The 22,167-nt window shown below is 51.8% G+C and overlaps 1 protein-coding gene across 1 annotated transcript in view; it reads left to right on the top strand.

The window, feature by feature from the left end:
- Positions 1–18,044, top strand: part of utp4 (UTP4 small subunit processome component) — a 39,713-nt gene extending 21,669 nt beyond the window's left edge. Inside the window, exons 10-15 of the mRNA XM_038808427.1 lie at positions 272–428; positions 2,764–2,870; positions 3,344–3,439; positions 6,287–6,472; positions 6,689–6,799; positions 17,773–18,044. Coding sequence (XP_038664355.1) covers positions 272–428; positions 2,764–2,870; positions 3,344–3,439; positions 6,287–6,472; positions 6,689–6,799; positions 17,773–17,889 — 774 coding nt within the window. The 3' untranslated portion in view covers positions 17,890–18,044. The remainder of the gene's footprint in view (positions 1–271; positions 429–2,763; positions 2,871–3,343; positions 3,440–6,286; positions 6,473–6,688; positions 6,800–17,772) is intronic.
- The last annotated feature ends 4,123 nt before the right edge of the window (positions 18,045–22,167 follow it).

Here is a 22,167-nt window from a genome sequence, read left to right as displayed (position 1 = left end):
GGGGTGGTAGCGGGAGGGCGTGAAAAATGTCGGGAGGCTCTCCTGCTATTCTTCCACCCGGCGTGGGGGGCGGAGAATCGCGCCCAAGAGGTTTGATGGATATAGTTTGGGCTGGGAGTTGGTGGGGTCCTGGGTGAGTTGGTGAGGATTGTGTACAAGTGATTTTCAGTTGTTGGTTTGAATTGTGTACAGGTGATTTTCGGGTGTTCGTGAGGATTGTGTACAGGTGATTTCTGGTTGTGTAAACCTTTTTCCCTTGTCCCTTCCACAGGCCTCGCGATTTGTGAAGACTCTGCAGCCAGCTCATCAGTTGCTGTTTTCTGCTGATTCTGCCCAGCTGTTTGTTGCTGCAGATTACAATCGCATTCAGATTGTGGATCTAGTGACGCTGAATTCCAAACGCACACACATCCTCACATCCAAATCCGGTGAGTTTCCTCAGACTGTTTTGGATGTTACATAGAATTTACATAGAATTTACAGTGCAGAAGGAGGCCATTCGGCCCATCGAGCCTGCACCGGCTCTTGGAAAGAGCACCCTACCCAAGGTCAACACTTCCACCTTATCCCCATAACCCAGTAACCCCACCTAACACTAAGGGCAATATTGGACACTAAGGGCAATTTATCATGGCCAATCCACCTAACCAGCACATCTTTGGACTGTGGGAGGAAACCAGAGCACCCGGAGGAAACCCACGCACACACAGGGAGGATGTGCAGACTCTGCACAGACAGTGACCCAAGCCGGAATCAAACCTGGGACCCTGGAGCTGTGAAGCGATTGTGCTATCCACAATGCTACCGTACTGCCCCTGTTGCAAGTTCCACATCCAGCTTAACATTCACTTGTAAAGGCAGTGATCTCTGAACTGGGCCAACAGAAATTGTCCCCTTTTGGCTGCCAATGTCAGGATACTTCCTTCTGCACATGTTCAAACTGTGTCATGCCATCCAATAGATGGGGCAACATTCAGTGCTTCCCCTGAAGGTGCTGACTCTCACTGGGACACAGTTCCTGAAGGTGCTGACTCTCACTGGGACACAGTTCCTGAAGGTGCTGACTCTCACTGGGACACAGTTCCTGAAGGTGCTGACTCTCACTGGGATACAGTTCCTGAAGATGCTGACTCTCACTGGGACACAGTTCCTGAAGGTGCTGACTCTCACTGGGACACAGTTCCTGAAGGTGCTGACTCTCACTGGGACGCAGTTCCTGAAGATGCTGACTCTGACTGGGACACAGTTCCTGAAGGTGCTCACGCTCTCCCTGGGGGACAATTGCTGAAGGTGCTGACTCTCACTGGGACACAGTTCCTGAAGGTGCTGACTCTCACTGGGGGACAGTTCCTGAAGGTGCTGACCCTCACTGGGACACAGTTCCTGAAGGTGTTGTAGTCAATATTTTTCCCGCTTTCAGCAACAATACAATTATCGTAGTTCCAAGTGCCCTGTGTCACCTAGTGGCCAGATATCGTTACCTAATTTATTGTTTAAAGCAGCGCTGCAGATAATCTTCAAAAATTACGTTCTTGAGAAGGGGTTTCTGAACACATGAAAAATAGAGGGGAATTGCCCCTGGTTTTATCTAAAGTATGTCCCATAATGTCAGTAAAATGTGCCCCAGGCAAAAAAATGTTCAAAAAAAAATTCCCTGGTACCAAATCAAATTGAAGGGTCCCTGACCCAAGACTTACTCACAGGGTTCTTGACCCAAAACTTACTCACAGAGGGTCCCTGACCCAAAACTTAAGCCTGTATAAACCTGATCCAGATTTAAAAACAAGATCAAGAGCTCCCTGACCTGAGGCTAATCACAAACGGGTCCCTGACCCAAGGTAAACAACAATCGGGTCCCTGACCCTAAACACTCTACTCACAGTCAAATTTAGATTTGAGCACCGTCACCTGTTTAGTTACTTCCGTCAGTGATAAGGGGTCGCAGCACAGATCCGAGAGAGAGACCAAGGTTAATCTTACCTTGTGCCGGCGTCTGTCTCTTTACTCCGGTCGTGGCTTCGATCACTTTTTCTCAGTCCCTCACGGAAGATCACTCAGGATATTGGTTTTTTTTCTCGCAGCGCCAAATGTTGTAGTCAATATTTTTCCCGCTTCTGGACTGTGATAGAAAGATTCAACAACACTCGTTAAGAAAACAAAACAAGGCTTTATTTGCGAATTACAATTGCATGCAGAAATGGCTGAAACTTGGAGTCGGTGCGCAGTCAAATATTTATACATTATAGAATCAAGATAACGTGAATACAGCTTGGTCAGGAATTTGATCAAAAGTAAAACATAAGCAATATCATAAAACTGGCGTCACCTTGCTGACCTTTGAGGACTCGGGGTCTCATATCATTATCTTGTCTTTTGATCGCATGTTTAAGAAACGGAGCAGACTTGTTTAAGTATGGTAAGAGACGAGTTCTAGCCTATCTTGTCATATTTAGACTGCTTTGGGTTATGACGAGTTAGTGTTATCAAGTTTACAGAGCCAGCCAGTTTGTAGGTCATGTTGACCTTTTCTGCTTGTATTTGTGCTTTAGGTTATGCAAAGTCAGTTTGAATTTCATTGTACCAAGAAACTTGACTAGTTTTCCCATCATGCCATTATTTGCTTCGCACAACACCACAAAGGTGCTGACTCTCACTGGGGGACAGCTCCTGAAGGTGCTGACTCACTGCGGGACTGTTGAACAAATTTGGACGGTCTTTTGTTTTTTTGTGTCAGATACAGACTTTCGCTTTGTGTTTCTGTAGGTTCCCTCGAGGCTGTTCACCTGTTGGCAGCGAGTGCAGATGGTAACTGGCTGGCAGCTGCGAATTACGGCTGTGAAATCAGCATCTATAACCTGAAGCAGTTAAAGGTGGGGACCAAATTCACCAGGGTAATGACAATGTAAGGGGGTGACAGAGCTCAGTTATCAGGGTGGCAGAGATATAATCCTAGGTGTGAGGGTCAGAGTTGGCAATGCCTGGGATGGTGACAGAGGGTAAAGCTGAGTATGAGTTTATAGTGATGGAGGGTACTTGGGTTATTGGAGGGGATAACACATGGTAAGGTTGGGTATGGGAGTGTTGATGATGGAGGTTAATGAGGGGTAACAGGGTAATGCCGAGGTAAAGGGCAGTGACGGTGATTACGGATATGGGGGGGCTTGACACAGGTGTTCAGGCAGGTGCTGGTATCAGTCGGAGATGGAGGATGGGGAAAGAGGTGGTGTCAGGAGGGTGGGGGCATGGAGTGGGAGGGGAAGGAGGGGCAGGTGTTGGTGGGGAGGGAGAGTTGGGTGTCTGCTAGGCTTGTGACTCTTCACTGATGGATTCCTCTTCCTTTCAGCATTACTGCACAGTTCCAGTCTATAATCAACTCCCCACTGCCATCGCCATTAATCCACAAACCAACAACCTGATCACTGTTCATGCAGATCACCAGGTATGACCCTCTGTAGCCAAGTGCGAACACAGTCCACATTGATGGCGTCCTATCTGTGGACCTGGCTGTCTCATTCTCTGCTATCCTTTCAAAGTTTAACAGGTGACCCAAAACCTGGCAACATGGTAAACAATGAGTAAAGTAATAGGCTTCAGGAGGAGATAGCCAGGCAGACAAAATAGGCAAACACGTGGCACAGCAGCTTTAAAGCCGAAAAGTGTGACGTGATACATTTTGACAGAAGAATGAGAGACAAAATGTACAAAATGGTGCAATTGTAAAAGTGTCACAGCAACATGGGCATGGGGGAAAGAACCATAGAATTCCTACTGTGCAGATGGAGGCCATTCAGCCCATTTGGTCTTTACTGACCCTCTGAAAGAACACCCTACCTGGGCCCACTTCCCACCTCTATCCCCATAACCTAACCTTTTGGACACTAAGGGGCAATATAGCATGGCCAATCCACCTAACCTGTGGTCACCCGAGGCAGGAATTGAACCCGGGTCCCAGTATGAAGGAATTCTGCTAAATCTTTATAAACATTGCTCAGGCCACAGCTGTAGTATTATACCAATTCTGAGTATTACCTTTTTGGAAGAGCATTGAAGCCGTGGAAATATCTGAGGATGCACCCAAATAAATCTTTGAAGGTGGCAGGACAGGTTGAGAAGATAATGGTTCCTTAGTTTTCTAAACGGAGGTGTGATGAATTTTTGGAAAATTCTGTTTCGACCTCAACTGCTGCATTTTGTTGAATTCTGGGCACCGAACGTCTGGAAGAATGGCAGGGGAGAGAGAGGGTGGAGAAGATTTACTCGGATATTACCAGGGGTGAGGGAATTTGATTATTGTAAAGAGACTGGAAAGGCTGTAATTGTTGTCCTTGGAGCAGAGAATGTCGAGAGGGGATTTGATAAACTACTCGTCATTTTAATTGAAGTGAATAAGGAGAAACTTTCCTGTGGCAGAAAGATAAGGAACCAGAACACGGTAGCACAAGTGAGCACTGTGGCTTCACAGTACCAGGGTCCTAGGTTCGATTCCCCGCTGGGTCACTGTCTGCGCGGAGTCTGCACTTTCTCCCTGTGTGTGCGTGGGTTTCCTCCGGGTGCTCCAGTTTCCTCCCACAAACCAAAAACGTGTAGGTTAGGTGGATTGGCCATGATAAATTGCCCTTAGTGGGTGAAAAAAAGGTTAGGATGGGTTACGGGGATAGGGTGGAAGTGAGGGCTTAAGTGGGTCGGTGCAGACTCGATGGGCGAATGGCCTCCTTTTGCACTGTATGTTCTACGTGTTCAAAGAGCAGACATTTAAGCTGATTGGCTAAAGAGCCAGAGGTGTCCTGAGGAAACACCTGCACACTGAGTTTCCTGCTGAGCAAACACCTGCACAGAGAGTTACCTGCTCAGCAAACACCTGCACAGAGAGTTACCTGCTGAGCAAACACCTGCGCAGAGAGTTACCGGCTGAAGAAACACCTGCACAGAGAGTTACCTGCTGAGCAAACACCTGCACAGAGAGTTACCTGCTCAGCAAACACCTGCGCAGAGAGTTACCTGCTGAGCAAACACCTGCGCAGAGAGTTACCTGCTGAGCAAACACCTGCACAGAGAGTTACCTGCTCAGCAAACACCTGCACAGAGAGTTACCTGCTGAGCAAACACCTGCACAGAGAGTTACCTGCTCAGCAAACACCTGCACAGAGAGTTACCTGCTGAGCAAACACCTGCGCAGAGAGTTACCGGCTGAAGAAACACCTGCGCAGTGAGTTACCTGCTGAGCAAACACCTGCACAGAGAGTTTCCTGCTGAAGAAACACCTGCACAGAGAGTTACCGGCTGAAGAAACACCTGCACAGAGAGTTACCTGCTGAGCAAACACCTGCACAGAGAGTTACCTGCTGAGCAAACACCTGCACAGAGAGTTTCCTGCTGAGCAAACACCTGCACAGAGAGTTACCTGCTGAGCAAACACCTGCACAGAGAGTTACCTGCTGAGCAAACACCTGCGCAGAGAGTTACCTGCTGAGCAAACACCTGCGCAGAGAGTTACCTGCTGAGCAAACACCTGCACAGAGAGTTACCTGCTGAGCAAACACCTGCGCAGTGAGTTACCGGCTGAAGAAACACCTGCGCAGAGAGTTACCTGCTGAAGAAACACCTGCACAGAGAGTTACCTGCTGAGCAAACACCTGCGCAGAGAGTTACCTGCTGAAGAAACACCTGCGCAGAGAGTTACCGGCTGAGCAAACACCTGCACAGTGAGTTACCGGCTGAGCAAACACCTGCACAGTGAGTTACCGGCTGAGCAAACACCTGCGCAGAGAGTTACCTGCTGAGCAAACACCTGTGCAGTGAGTTACCTGGTAGAAGCAACTTCAACAGGAACTTTCCAAAAGGAACTGGATTATAATTGAAGGAAAAGATTTACAGAGCTCTGGGGAAAGAACTGGAGTAAGGGAGGGGGGGGGGGGGGGGGTCGTATGAATTGGGTAAATCTACCAAAGGAGTCGACACAAGGGCTGCACGGTGGCGCAGCGGTTAGCACTGCTGCCTCACGGCACTGATGTCCCGGGTTCGATCCCGGTTCTGGGTCACTGTCCGTGTGGAGTTTGCGCATTCTCCCCGTGTTTGCATGGGTTTCGCTCTCACAACCCAAAAGATGTGCAGGATAGGTGGATTGGCCACGCGAAATTGCCCCTTAATTAGAAAAAATGAATTGGGTACTCTAAATTCATAGAAAAGAATGAAGAAAAATAAGCAGTCGACACAACAGGCCAAATGTCCTTTTTTCTGTTGTGTATCATTCTAGCTCAGGGCTGATATTCCACATTTTTCTCCCCAGATTTTTGAATTCAGCATCAGTGAGAAAAGGTACACTGAGTGGAGCCGTGCCCTGCAGCAACGGGGTCTGCACCCAAACTGGGTTGAACGGGATACGCCTGTCACACATGTGACATTTAACCCAAAAGTGTCCACACAGTTTATTATTCATGATACATACATGTTTTGTATCATTGACCAGTTGCTGGTAAGTGTCCTGGCCAGAATGCCCAGCCTCCAGTTCATCACTAACCTGCCTGCCCACCACCTCATCCCGCTCAACAGAATTCATCTCCTCCTCTTCAATCTCCTGATCTACTTACCATCCCCTCCCCTGCACCTACCTTTCCCAGCTCCCCCATCTTACACTTTTATACTTTGAAGCATTTCTACTCGAGATTAATTTTTGTTGATTTTCTCCTAGCGTTTTCCGACTGGACAATCAAATCTCCATAACCAGGAAGTACTGAGAGGCCTGTCTGGAAAAGCTCGCAAGGCCCAGGAGCATGCATTCAAAATCTGTAAGAAATTCAAGGTGAGATTGAGAAACTTGTACAACATTCCAGGACAGGAACAAACCACCTGGTATTTCAGATGTGAACTAGTGCAATCTGTCACATTGAGTAGCCATTAACCCTCTCGGCACAAACAAGAACAATCCCAGCTTCTCCAGTCTCTCTCTACATAATTGCAGTCCCTCATCCCTGGTACTTTCCTAATAAATCTCCTCTGCACCCTCTCTCCAAACTCTTGACATCCTTCCTAGAGTGCAGTGCCTAGAGCTGAACACCAAAGTCCAGCTGAGGACTAAGGGATTTATAAAGGTTTAGCAGAACTTTCTAGCTTTTGTACTCTGTCCCTCTATTAATAATAATAAATGCAGTCTTGCGTCGCTGAGATCCCAAGTTTGATTCTGACTCCGGGTCCCTGTCCATGTGGAGTTTGCACATTCTCCTTATGTTTGCGTGGCTTTTGCCCCCACAACCCAAAGATGTGCAGGCTAGGTGGATTGGCCACGCTAAATTGCCCCTTAATTGGAAAAATTAATTGGGTACTCTAAATTTAAAAAAAAATTAGATTTTCTGCTCACAACGGGCTGTTTAGCACAGGGCTAAATTGCTGGCTTTGAAAGCAGACCAAGCAGGCCAGCAGCATTGTTCGATTCCCGTACCAGCCTCCCTGAACAGGCGCCGGAATGTGGCGACTAGGGGCTTTTCAGAGTAACTTCATTTGAAGCCTACTATGACTAAGCGATTTTCATTCCATTGTCACATTGTAGTTTGTGCAAACAGTGATTCTCATTCATGCATAACTTTTCATTAAGCATTTTATTGGCTGTAAAGTGGTTTGCGATGACCTGAGGTGGTGAAAGGTGCTAGATAAATGCAGGCTCTGTTTTCTTTAATATTGCATCAAATCATTCCTCCTACAAAAACAAATCACTTGATAATTCTGTGTTAAATTTTATCTGCGATATGCCAGGCCATTTTACCAGCCATGTCTTTCATGGGAAGTGACCTCCTGCCATCTCTTGCTATCAGGCTCAGTATTTACTATATTCCTCAGTTTTGTATCATTTTCACACTTTGAACTTCTGCTCAGGTCATTAATGTTTATCAAAAAATGAAGCGGTCCCAACACCAACCTCTTGGGAAGATCATTGCATGATTCCTCCAAGTGTTCCCGATAAACTGTGCAGGTGCATTACTGCAGGAGCAACCGGAAAACTCCAAAGGCTGCATCAAACAGCCTGGGACACGTCCAATCCTCATTCATCTTAAAGAGTCTGCAACTAACAGGCCACACAAAACAAAGTAAAATTAGACATCTCTTCCCTCCAGCCTGAAAAACAGCTATCCATACTGCCACTATCCCTTTAATCCAATGTGTTTCAATTTTATTAACAAGTCTATTATTTAGATTTAGAACAGTACAGCACAGAACAGGCCCTTCGGCCCTCGATGTTGTGCCGAACAATGATCACCCTACTTAAACCCACGTTACCCGTATACCAACAATCCCCCCATTAACCTTACACTACGGGCAATTTAGCATGGCCAATCCACCTAACCCGCACATCTTTGGACTGTGGGAGGAAACCGGAGCACCCGGAGGAAACCCACGCACCCATTATGTTGTACATTGTCAAAAACCTTTCAAAATTCACATTCAAAATATAAGTTACTCGACTGTCATCAATCCTCCCACCTCGATCCCATCCTCCCACCAACCCCCACACAGCCCGCATGACAATATAAGCATCAAATTTTAAAAAACCCAAAAAAGGAATCCGGAATCGCACCTGGTCACCATTAACAAATATAGTCCACCCCCACTAATATTCAAGGCCATCTAATCTCCGAAAGTGTACAATGAATGACACCCATGAATTGTAAACACCCCCCCCCCCCCCCCCCCCCCCAACACACACATACACACACACAGATTCCTCCCCTCCACTTCCTCTTAAAAACACCTCACCCAGTATCGGTCCCTTCCCCCAATTTTTCACCCCAGCTAGACTCACCGAAACCTGTTTTACCAGGCTCTGATGGCTGCAGCCCCTCCCACCAAAGCACAAAGAAAAGTACAGCACAGGAACAGGCCCTTCGGCCCTCCAAGCCTGTGCAACCATGCTGCCCGTCTAAACTAAAATCTTCCACACTTCCTAGGTTCGTATCCCTCTATTCCCATCCTATTCATGTATTTGTCAAGATGCCCCTTAAATGTCACTATCGGCCCTGCTTCCACCACCTCCTCCGGCAGCGAGTTCCAGGCACCCACTACCCTCTGTGTAAAAAACTTGCCTCGTACATCTCCTCTAAACCTTGTCCCTCACACCTTAAACCTATGCCCCCTAGTAATTGATCCCTCTACCCTGGGAAAAAATCTCTGACTATCCACTCTGTCTATGCCCCACATTATTTTGTAGACCTCTTTCAGGTCGCCCCTCAACCTCCGTCGTTCCAGTGAGAACAAACTGAGTTTATTCAACCTCTCCTCATAGCTAATGCCCTCCATACCAGGCAACATCCTGGTAAATCTCTTCTGAACCCTCTCTAAATCCTCCACATCCTTCTGGTAGTGTGGCGACCAGAATTGAACACTATACTCCAAGTGTGGCCTAACTAAGGTTCTATACAGCTGCAACATGACTTGCTAATTCTTATACTCAATGCCCCGGCCAATGAAGGCAAGCATGCCGTATGCCTTCTTGACTGCCTTCACCACCTGTGACACCTCACTCCCGTTCACTGGCTGACTTAAACCGGCCAGAGTGGAGGCCCCCGCCTGGGTCTCCTTCCTCTCTGCCCGGTCCCGGGAAAATCAAGAAATCCCCTTCAGCACACAACTCCAGCATACACACCCAAGCCCCAAAGAACCTTCATTGCAAAGGAAAGTCCCAACTCTTACCTTGTCCCAAAAGACAGTGTTGACTCATTTAGTACATACAGAAACATGTAGTGAAAAGATAAAGCTACACACAGCTACATACTCTCTTACCAACCCCCTACCCTCAGTATAAGACCAGTCCTCAGTCCCATTTCTCAATTCTGCTTCAGCCCTTCTGCTTTTGCAAACATCTCCACTCTTTCACCGTTTCAAAATAAAAGTCTTTGGATTTGCCGGTGACCCTCATCTTAGCTGGATACACTATGCCGCACCGCACCTTGCTGTTATACAGTGCAGTCTTCACTCGGCCGAAGGCCGCCCGTCTCCTTGCCAACTCCACCGTAAAGTCCTGGTATATGTGTATACCAGCACCAGCCCACTGCACCTCCCGCTTCTGCTTTGCCCAGCACAGGACCTTCTCCTTCACGTGGTACCTACGGAAACAAACAGTCGCTACTCTTGGCGGCTCACTCGCCTTTGGTTTAGGCCTCCACAACCTATGAGCCAGATTCAGTTCGTATCGGGAGGGATTGTCCCCCTCCCCCAATAGCTCCGCCAACATTGTGGCAAAATACTCCGTCAGCCTCGGGCCCTCCACCCCGGTGGGCAGCCCCACGATCCTTAGATTCTGCCGCCTGGATCTGTTTTCCAGGTCTTCCATTTTGGCTCGCAGACCCTTGTTGGTCTCTATCACCCTCCGCAGCTCCTTCCTCATCGAGGTGAGTTGATCACTGTGCTGCGATAATGCCTCTTCCACTTCCTTCAGTGTCTCTCGCCCTGCTGGCCTGTCTTTTATTCATCAATATTTTTACTTTTTCAATTTGTGATTAATATTTTCTCAGTTTGTATCGAAAGGTTTTCCTGACTAACCAGTTGTTGCAGGATTTTCCTCCAGTCCTCGAACACCACTCGCGTCCCGTCTAATCCAATTCTAATTCCCCATTCTGTCTCTAAATTCCATTTACATTTATTTCACTGATTGTCTTGGCTCCGTGACATAAGGAAACAGTCGAAAACTCCATCATTATTTTTTTTTTAATAAACAATTTTATTGAGGTCGTTTTTGGCTTTATAAGCAGTTACAGACATCATCAGAAAGAAAGCAAAAAAGGCAAAAATGTGCAAACATCCATGTACTTTCAATACTTCAATCATAACATATTGCACAAGCCCGCTCCTCTCCCACCGGTACTACCCGCCATATTTTCCCTCCTACTCTACTCTACCCCCCCCCCCAACCCCCTGCTGACGCTCATTCTCCCGCAAATAAGTCAATAAATGGTTGCCACCTCCGGGCGAACCCCTGCACAGATCCCCTCAAGGCGAACTTAATTTTCTCCATACCCAGGAAACTCGACATGTCCGCAAGCCACAACTCAGTCTTCGGGGGCTTTGAGTCCCTCCACGCCAATAGTATTCGTCGCCGGGCTATCAGGGACATCGGCCTCTTTCTCCCCCTGGACCCCCGGGTCCTCCGAAACCCCAAAAATTGCCACCCCTGGACTCATCACCACCCTTGTTTTTAGCACCCGGGACATGACCCCGCAAATCCCTCCCAGTACCCCCTCAGCTTAGGGCATGCCCAAAACATGTGCACGTGGTTCGCTGGTCCTCCCGCACACCTAGCGCATTTGTCCTCTATCCCGAAGAATTTGCTCATCCGAGCCACCGTTATATGGGCCCGGTGAACGACCTTAAATTGAATCAGCCCGAGCCTAGCACATGTCGCGGTAGAATATACCCTACTCAGGGCCTCTGCCCACAGCCCATCCTCCATTTCCCCGCCTAGCTCCTCCTCCCATTTAAGTTTCAGTTCCTCTGTCTGGGACCCTTCCTCCCTCATGAGCACCTTATATATACCCGAGACTCTACCCTCCCCTTCTTCCCTCCGAGAGACTATTCTGTCGAGGATCCCCATTGGCAGGAGGCGTGGGAAAGATGGGATCTGTCTACGAACAAAGTCCCGCAACTGTTGGTATCTAAAATAATTTCCCCTCACCAACCCAAATTTCTCCTCCAAGCTCCTCAAACTCGCAAAGCTCCCTTCCAGGAACATATCACCCACCCTTCCCGCCCCCGCCCGCCGCCATACTCGGAGCCCCCCATCCATACTCCCGGGGGCAAACCGATGGTTGTCGCAGATTGGCGCCCAGATAGACGCCCCCATCTCCCCCACATGCCTCCTCCACTGGCCCCATATCCGCAGGGTCGCCACCACTACCGGGCTGGTGGTGTACTTGGCCGGCGGCAGCGGTAGAGGAGCCATGACCAGGGCTACCAAGCTGGAGCCCCTGCACGAAGCCACCTCCACCCGCTCCCAAATAGACCCCGTACCCACCATCCACTTCCTATCATAGCGATGTTGGCCGCCCAGTAATAATTGATCAGACTCGGCAAAGCCAGCCCTCCCTCGCTGCGGTTCCTCTCCAGCATCGCCTTCTTCACCCGCGGGGATTTTTCCGCCCAGACAAAGCTCATGATCAGCCCGGTAACTCTTTTGAAGAAGGACTGTGGGATAAAGATCGGGAGGCACTGAAAAATAAACAAAAATCGAGGGAGGATTGTCATCTTTACAGTCTGCACCCTCCCTGCCAGCGACAGCGGGAGTGCATCCCATCTCCGAAACTCTCCCTTCATTTGCTCCACCACCCTGGCCAAATTTAACTTATGCAGCCTGCCCCAGTTTCGTGCCACCTGGATTCCCAAATACCGGAAATTTTCCTCAACCAGCCTAAATGGTAGCCCCCTCAATCTGTTCTCCTGGCCCCTTGCCTGGACCACAAACATTTCACTCTTGACCGTATTTAATTTGTATCCTGAGAACGGGCCGAACTTCCTCAGTATTCCCAGTATAGTTCCCATCCCGGCCACTGGGTCCGACACATACAGGAGCAGGTCGTCTGCATAAAGAGAAACCGTATGTTCAACCCCGCCCCTCACCATCCCCTTCCAACCCTCTGCGGCTCTCAGTGCAATCGCCAGCGGCTCTATGGCCAGCGCAAACAGCAGCGGGGAGAGCGGGCAGCCCTGTCTGGTCCCTCGGTACAACCTAAAATACTCCGACACTTCTCTGTTGGTCCTGACGCTGGCCCTCGGGGCCTGATATAATAGTTTGATCCAATCCACCATCCCTCCCCGAATCCAAACCGTCCGAGCACCTCCCATAGATAGTCCCACTCCACCCGGTCAAAGGCCTTCTCGGCGTCCATAGCCACCACTACCTCCACCTTCCTACTCACTGGGGGCATCATTATCACATTAAGTAATCTTCTCAGGTTGGCCGCCAGCTGCCTACCTTTCACAAACCCCGTTTGATCCTCCCCAATCACCTCCGGTACACAGTCCTCCATTCTACCCGCCAGTACCTTTGCCAGGAGCTTGGCGTCTACATTAATCAGGGAGGAAAACTCCATCATTATTTTGAGCCTTTATAATGTGAGTGACACTATTGGGTCAGCCCCCATTTTGGCAACTCTTGTGGAAAGAACTTTAATCTCTCTGACATTTCATCCCAGCTACAATCCTATTGGATTCACATTGCAGCTCTTCCAACCTCAATATCTTTATAGCTGGAGGCCCAAAATGTCACCAGAAGTTGCACCAAAAGGCTTACCTGAGGAACAGTACAGGCCTCGATTCTGACATTGTCGCCGGCTGGCATTGATCCCCGCTGGGCCCGGGGCAGTGATGGAGATGCAGTCAGGGCAGCGACAGAGACGCAGTCAGGGCCCCGGAGACGCAGTCAGGGCCCCGGAGACGCAGTCAGGGCCCCGGAGACGCAGTCAGGGCCCCGGAGACGCAGTCAGGGCCCCGGAGACGCAGTCAGGGCCCCGGAGACGCAGTCAGGGCCCCGGAGACGCAGTCAGGGCCCCGGAGACGCAGTCAGGACCCCGGAGACACAGTCAGGGCCCCGAGGCAGCGACAGAGACGCAGTCAGGGCCCCGGAGACACAGTCAGGGCCCCGGAGACATAGTCAGGGCCCCGAGGCAGCGACGGAGACGCAGTCGGGGCCCCGAGGCAGCGACAGAGACGCAGTCAGGGCCCCGGAGACACAGTCAGGGCCCCGAGGCAGTGACTGAGACGCAGTCAGGGCCCCGAGGCAGCGACAGAGACGCAGTCAGGGCCCCGAGGCAGCGACTGAGACGCAGTCAGGGCCCCGAGGCAGCGACGGAGACGCAGTCAGGGCCCCGAGGCAGCGACTGAGACACAGTCAGAGCCCCGGAGACGCAGTCAGGGCCCCGGAGACGCAGTCAGGGCCCCGAGGCAGCGACAGAGACGCAGTCAGGGTCCCGGAGACACAGTCAGGGCCCCGGAGACATAGTCAGGGCCCCGAGGCAGCGACGGAGACGCAGTCAGGGCCCCGAGGCAGCGACGGAGACGCAGTCGGGGCCCCGAGGCAGCGACAGAGACGCAGTCAGGGCCCCGGAGACACAGTCAGGGCCCCGAGGCAGTGACTGAGACGCAGTCAGGGCCTCGAGGCAGTGACTGAGACGCAGTCAGGGCCCCGAGGCAGCGACAGAGACACAGTCAGGGCCCCGAGGCAGTGACTGAGACGCAGTCAGGGCCCCGAGGCAGCGACGGAGACGCAGTCAGGGCCTCGAGGCAGTGACTGAGACGCAGTCAGGGCCCCGAGGCAGCGACAGAGACACAGTCAGGGCCCCGAGGCAGTGACTGAGACGCAGTCAGGGCCCCGAGGCAGTGACGGAGACGCAGTCAGGGCCCCGAGGCAGCGACGGAGACACAGTCAGGGCCCTGAGGCAGCAACAGAGACGCAGTCGGGGCCCCGAGGCAGCGACAGAGACGCAGTCAGGGCCCCGAGGCAGCGACGGAGACGCAGTCAGGGCCCCGAGGCAGTGACGGAGACGCAGTCAGGGCCCCGAGGCAGCGACTGAGACGCAGTCAGGGCCCCGAGGCAGCGACTGAGACGCAGTCAGGGCCCCGAGGCAGCGACAGAGACGCAGTCAGGGCCCCGAGGCAGCGACTGAGACGCAGTCAGGGCCCCGAGGCAGTGACGGAGACGCAGTCCGCACCCCGAGGCAGTGACGGAGACGCAGTCAGGGCCCCGAGGCAGCGACTGAGACACAGTCAGAGCCCCGGAGACGCAGTCAGGGCCCCGGAGACGCAGTCAGGGCCCCGAGGCAGCGACAGAGACACAGTCCGCGCCCCGAGGCAGCGACGGAGACGCAGTCAGGGCCCCGGAGACGCAGTCAGGGTCCCGAGGCAGCGACAGAGACATAGTCAGGGCCCCGAGGCAGTGACGGAGACACAGTCTGCGCCCCGAGGCAGCGACGGAGACGCAGTCGGGGCCCCGAGGCAGCGACAGAGACACAGTCAGGGCCCCGGAGACGCAGTCAGGGCCCCGGAGACGCAGGCAGGGCCACGAGGCAGGGACGGAGACGCAGTCAGGGCCCCGAGGCAGCGACAGAGACACAGTCCGCGCCCCGAGGCAGCGACTGAGACACAGTCAGGGCCCCGGAGACGCAGTCAGGGTCCCAGAGACGCAGTCAGGGTCCCGAGGCAGCGACAGAGACACAGTCAGGGCCCTGAGGCAGCGACTGAGACACAGTCAGGGCCCCGAGGCAGCGACAGAGACGCAGTCGGAGCCCCGAAGCAGTAACTGAGACACAGTCAGGGCCCCGAGGCAGCGACTGAGTCGCAGTCGGGGCCCCGAGGCAGCGACGGAGACACAGTCAGGGCCCCGAGGCAGCGACAGAGACACAGTCAGGGCCCCGAGGCAGCGACTGAGACACAGTCGGGGCCCCGAGGCAGCGACAGAGACGCAGTCAGGGCCCCGAGGCAGCGACTGAGACGCAGTCAGGGCCCCGAGGCAGCGACAGAGACGCAGTCAGGGCCCCGGGGCAGCGACTGAGACGCAGTCAGGGCCTCGAGGCAGCGACGGAGACACAGTCAGGGCCCCAGGGCAGCGACTGAGACGCAGTCAGGGCCTCGAGGCAGCGACGGAGACACAGTCAGGGCCCCGGGGCAGCGACGGAGACGCAGTCAGGGCCCCGGGGCAGCGACTGAGACGCAGTCAGGGCCTCGAGGCAGCGACGGAGACACAGTCGGGGCCCCGGGGCAGCGACTGAGACGCAGTCAGGGCCTCGAGGCAGTGACTGAGACACAGTCAGGGCCCCGAGGCAGCGACAGAGACACAGTCAGGGCCCCGAGGCAGCGACTGAGACGCAGTCAGGGCCCCGAGGCAGCGACTGAGACACAGTCAGGGCCCCGAGGCAGCGACTGAGACGCAGTCAGGGCCCCGAGGCAGCGACTGAGACGCAGTCAGGGCCTCGAGGCAGTGACTGAGACGCAGTCAGGGCCTCGAGGCAGCGACTGAGACGCAGTCAGGGCCCCGGAGACGCAGTCAGGGCCCCGAGGCAGCGACGGAGACGCAGTCAGGGCCCCGAGGCAGCGACAGAGACACAGTCAGGGCCCCGAGGCAGGGACTGAGACACAGTCAGGGCCCCGAGGCAGCGACAGAGACACAGTCAGGGCCCCGAGGCAGTGACTGAGACGCAGTCAGGGCCCCGAGGCAGCGACTGAGACGCAGTCAGGGCCCCGAGGCAGTGACTGAGACACAGTCAGGGCCCCGAGGCAGGGACGGAGACGCAGTCGGGGCCCCGAGGCAGCGACAGAGACACAGTCAGGGCCCCGGAGACGCAGTCAGGGCCCTGAGGCAGTGACTGAGACATAGTCGGGGCCCCGAAGCAGTGACTGAGACACAGTCAGGGCCCCGAGGCAGCGACAGAGACGCAGTCGGGGCCCCGAGGCAGCGACAGAGACGCAGTCGGGGCCCCGAGGCAGCGACTGAGACGCAGTCAGGGCCCCGAGGCAGCGACTGAGACGCAGTCGGGGCCCCGAGGCAGGGACGGAGACGCAGTCGGAGCCCCGAAGCAGTGACTGAGACACAGTCAGGGCCCCGAGGCAGTGACTGAGACACAGTCAGGGCCCCGAGGCAGCGACGGAGACGCAGTCAGGGCCCCGAGGCAGCGACTGAGACGCAGTCAGGGCCCCGAGGCAGCGACGGAGACGCAGTCAGGGTCCCGAGGCAGTGACAGAGACACAGTCGGGGCCCCGAGGCAGCGACTGAGACGCAGTCAGGGCCCCGAGGCAGTGACAGAGACACAGTCGGGGCCCCGAGGCAGCGACGGAGACGCAGTCAGGGCCCTGAGGCAGCGACAGAGACACAGTCAGGGCCCTGAGGCAGTGACTGAGACGCAGTCAGGGCCCCGAGGCAGTGACAGAGACACAGTCGGGGCCCCGAGGCAGCGACGGAGACGCAGTCAGGGCCCCGAGGCAGCGACGGAGACGCAGTCAGGGCCCTGAGGCAGCGACAGAGACACAGTCAGGGCCCTGAGGCAGTGACTGAGACGCAGTCCGCGCCCCGAGGCAGTGACTGAGACGCAGTCTGCGCCCCAAGGCAGTGACTGAGACGCAGTCGGAGCCCCGAAGCAGTGACTGAGACACAGTCAGGGCCCCGAGGCAGCGACTGAGACACAGTCGGAGCCCCGAAGCAGTGACTGAGACACAGTCGGGGCCCCGAGGCAGTAACTGAGACACAGTCGGGGCCCCGAGGCAGTGACTGAGACACAGTCAGGGTCCCGAGGCAGCGACTGAGACACAGTCGGAGCCCCGAAGCAGTGACTGAGACACAGTCAGGGTCCCGAGGCAGCGACTGAGACACAGTCAGGGCCCTGAGGCAGCGACTGAGACACAGTCGGAGCCCCGAAGCAGCGACTAAGACACAGTCAGGGCCCCGAGGCAGTGACTGAGACACAGTCAGGGCCCCGAGGCAGTCACTGAGACACAGTCAGGGCTCTGGGCAGAGACGGAGTTGCAGTCAGGGCCCTGGGCAGCGACAGGAGTGCAGTCAGGGCCCTGGGCAGCGACAGGAGTGCAGTCAGGGCCCTGGGCAGCGACAGGAGTGCAGTCAGGGCCCTGGGCAGCGACAGGAGTGCAGTCAGGGCCCTGGGCAGCGACAGGAGTGCAGTCAGGGCAGCGACAGAGACGCACTGTTCCGGTTGAGGATTTGGTCTGGGTGTTATTTTTCAGTTAGATTTCTTTCTCAGTGATCTGTCAGTGGTCAGAGTCCCTGAATCTTACTCTTTCTCTCTGCAGCCTCTGCTGTTTGTTGATCTCCTCTCTGATGGTTGTCTTGTGGTTGTGGAACGTCCTGTGATGGAGATTAATGCACAGCTGCCTGCGCCAGTCCGACAGAAGAAGTTTGCCACGTAAATGAAACCTGCGACCGAGTTCGTGCTAGTTCTATCGTTATTCCTTTAGCTTCAGGATCTTTTGGATTACCGATTGAACTGTTCTTATACATTACATTGGAGCTTTGAACTTGTAATATTTTATATTAAATAAATGTATTAAAACTACAGCTGTGGCATTGTCCAGCATGACTCGCGTTACTCTCCCCACTTTCTAAGTTTAACCTCAGGGAGCAATGGTCACTTTGAATCGAATTTGATTGACCTTTCACCGCTGCCATGAAATCCTCCAGTACGCCTGTTGCATTATGGGATGTTCTAGGGTTGCCCACTAATGGAGAACCTTAACTCCGGTTTCCAAGTTGACCTGTTCCATTACTTCACAATAACCTCCAGTGTAACATGTATGTCACAGGAGTGTGTACAGTGTGTTCGGCATTCCTGCTTCGCCTGGTTATTTTACCCTTCTGCGCAGCACCTGTATGAAGGGGGTCTGTTTTCATTCAGATTATAATATAGCAAAACTGAGCTTGTCAAGTGGAAATGCTGAACCATGGTAGATCCAGTGAAATAAGGAATTGCAAATTGCATTTGGCTGACTTAAGATGAACATAGTTTTGCAGTTAAAATGAGAAGGCCAAGTGGGGAGCGGTGATTCAGGATACTGATTTGGGGGAGCTTAGAATAATGAAACTCCGTGGAAATGGCCGCCTGGTTTATTGCTGTTGAAGATGGAGTTGTGGAGAAGGTGCGGGGGCAGCACGGTAGCATGGTGGTTAGCATAAATGCTTCACAGCTCCAGGGTCCCAGGTTCGATTCCCAGCTGGGTCACTGTCTGTGCGGAGTCTGCACGTCCTCCCCGTGTGTGCGTGGGTTTCCTCCGGGTGCTCCGGTTTCCTCCCACAGTCCAAAGATGTGCGGGTTAGGTGGATTGGCCATGCTAAATTGCCCTTAGTGTCCTAAAAAAGTAAGGTTAAGGGGGGGGGGTTGGGTTACGGGTATAGGGTGGATACGTGGGTTTGAGTAGGGTGATCATTGCTCGGCACAACATCGAGGGCCGAAGGGCCTGTTCTGTGCTGTACTGTTCTATGTTCTAGCTGTGATGATGCAACATGGGGCTGAATGTGAACCATGAGGTGGGACTGTGTCCGCGGGGGGGGGGGGGGTCTATGATCTGGTGGGTACTGGAGGGAAAGGCCTCAGGTCAATTTAATGCTTTAAAGTGCAATACATTAACAGGGAACTAAGAAGAGAGAATGGGATTGTAGCGTCCATGATGGACATTGCAGCTTTGGATAGCCTGCATTCTGAAGGACAGGACTGCTTAGGTAGTCGTGTGTTTGAGATTACTGTGCAGAAAGAGGCCATTTGGCCCATTGAGTTCATGCCAGCTCTCCATAGAATGTTCCAGTGAGTTCCATTCCCCTACTCTGTCCCCATAGCTTTACAAGTTGATTTCCCTAAAATACTCTTTCAATTCCCTATTGATATCATTAATAATCTCTAATTCCATTACCCTCGATGAGTCCCAGCTCCACCACTCACTAGATTAAAAAGTTCCTTGCATCACTGCTGTATCTCTTAACCAAAAACCTTACATCTGTGTCCACTAGTCTCTGTACCGTCAACTTTTCTTTGACTAACTCATCTAAAATAGCCATAATCTTGTAGACATTTATCAAATTCCCCCTCAATCTCCTTTGCTGCTTGGTGAACAACCCCAGCTTCTCCAAACTAACCTCACAGCTAAAATCTCCAATCCCTGGAACAATTCTGATAAATCCCCTCTGCACCCTCTCAATATCCCTCGTACCCTTCCTCAAGTGTGGTGACCAGAACTGGACACTGCTAGCTGTTGTCTCACCAGAGCTTTGTAAAGTTTCAGCAGGACTTCCCTGCTTTTGTACATATTCAGGGATCTGTTCATATAGATCCCATGGTCCCCCTGTTCCACTTTAAGACACTGTACCATTCAGCCTATACTGCAGCTCCCTATTCTGCCAAAATACTTCATCTCATTTATCTGTATTAAATTCCATGGCCAGGATTTCCAGCCCGTCCCTCCTGCCTGGGGGGATTTTACAGTCAGGCCGAAGTAAACGGCAATATAAATGGCCCATTGCATTCACTGGGTGGAGAGGGTGTAGATGTGCCATGGCCGGGCCATAAAACTCGGTCCCACCTGTTTGCCTATTCTGCCAGCCCATCCATGGCCTATTGCACCTCCAGCTTAGGCACTATCAACAACATTTGAAATTCTATTCTGCACATTTCCATGTGCAAGTTATTTATGTGCATCATAAAACTGATCCTAGCAGTGTTCCTAGGGGACACCAAAGTCCACCATCTTCCAGATTAAAATGCACAATTAGCTTTTTAAAAATACTTGATCCAGTTTTGCATTGGAAAGGAAATTATCAATTTTTTCAGTGTTACTGAGGGGTTCTGTGAAGCGTGCTATATGTATGTGTGACTAAGGTTGAAGACAGATTGCAAGGTTTAAATCACCAACGGGTTAAGTGTAAAAGCAGGCATTGTGAAGTGGAGACGAGCAACGGTAAGATGGGGTACAATACAACCTGAATGGAAAATTGCATGAGGAGATACAGAAGGTTTGTGTTTACTTGGTGAATTTCTAAAGAGAAGCAAAATGAAGGTTTAAAACTGGCAAAGATCATAAATGAATAAATCAATGTTAGGAAGTTTATTTTTCCCAAAAGTAGTGTCCATGAAGACAACATGAAAGGTTTTTATATTCTGGGAAAGGTAACTTCCAAAGAAACCTCAAGGACAATGGGTTTAAAGATGAAAGAGCGAGAACATATTTAAGAAACGATTGAGAACTCCAAGGTAGACGGGCCATGTGATACCTGAAGAGTGTGCTTGCAGTTGGTCAGACCTGTGAAGTAAGCAGCCTCCAGAGAAATGTTCGTTCCAGAGAGCAAGGGTTTGTTATAAGCTTTGGATTTTCATTGTCAAGTGAGAAAGAATACCTGTGAAATACCTTCCATCTAGCAACAATGGGTGCCTTGCGGTAATAATTGGAATTTTTATATATTAAGAATCCATAGGGACTGTTGCCTGGAAAAAGCTGTTTATCTGTAAGTCTAGCTAAGTAGAATTTCTTTGGGAAATGCTGGAAGACTAAATTTAACCAACTGATCATGTTTAACTTTTTTGTTAATAAATGTTTTAATTTAACATTTAAAATCTCCAAAAGTGGTATTGGATCTTTTATACATGACAAACCACTTTTTTTTCAATGGATGGAGTCAGCTGAAGTCATTATCAGGAATATAATATTGATACGGGGCATTTAGGACAACGATGAGAATTTTCTTTACCCTGAGAGTGGTCGGCCTGTGGAATTCATTACTACAGGAAATAGGTGATGCCAAAATATTGTATGGTTTTAAGAAGCAGTTCAATAATCTATAATCTTTATTAGTGTCACAAGTAGGCATACATTAACATTGCAATGAAGTTACTGTGAAAATCCCCTAGTCGCCACATTATGGAGCCTGTTCGGGTACACAGGGAGAATTCAGAATGTCCAGATATCGCACTTGGGGTGAAGGGAATCAAAGGATATGGCAGAAAGTGGGACTGGGGTATTGAGTTGAATGATCAGCCATGATCATAAAGAATGGTGGAGCAGGCTCGAAGGGCCGAATAGCCGCCTCCTATTTTCTATGATCCAAAAATTGTTGGGGTGGTAAATAGTGAGGAGGATTGCCTTCGATTACAGGGCGATGTGGACGGGCTGAGCAGCGGCAAATTTTGGAAGATTTTAGTTCAGACTGGCAGCATGGTCGGCGCAGGCTTGGAGGGCCGAAGGGCCTGTTCCTGTGCTGTGCTGTACTGTTCTTTGTTTGTGTGATGGACTTGGGCAGGACCAACAAGGTGAGGGATAGAGGATCAATGGGATGGGAATGGTGAGCTGGGTGTTCCTGACCAGCACAGATACGATGGGCCAAAGTGCTGTTTCAGTCCAGTAGACCCCGCTTCCATTGGGCCCCACTTTGATTGGCTGCCTGGTGCCCCGCTCTGATTGGCAGTCAGAGCCCTGTTCTGATTGGCCACCCCGAGCTCCGCTCTGATTGGATGTCATGATGAGGAGATGCCACTGGGGTGAGCACAGTAAGAAGTCTTACAGCACCAGGTTAAAGTCCAACAGGTTTGTTTCATTTCACTAGTTTTTGGAGCGCTGCTCCTTCCTCAGGTGAATGAAGAGGTATGTTCCAGAAACATATCTTCTTTTTTTTTTAAATTTAGTGTACCCAATCATTTTTCCAATTAA

Source organism: Scyliorhinus canicula, chromosome 9 (genome assembly GCF_902713615.1).
Source record: "Scyliorhinus canicula chromosome 9, sScyCan1.1, whole genome shotgun sequence".
NCBI lineage: Eukaryota > Metazoa > Chordata > Chondrichthyes > Carcharhiniformes > Scyliorhinidae > Scyliorhinus > Scyliorhinus canicula.
Note: the sequence above shows the minus strand (reverse complement) of the source record. Positions and strands in the feature narration are given on the sequence as shown.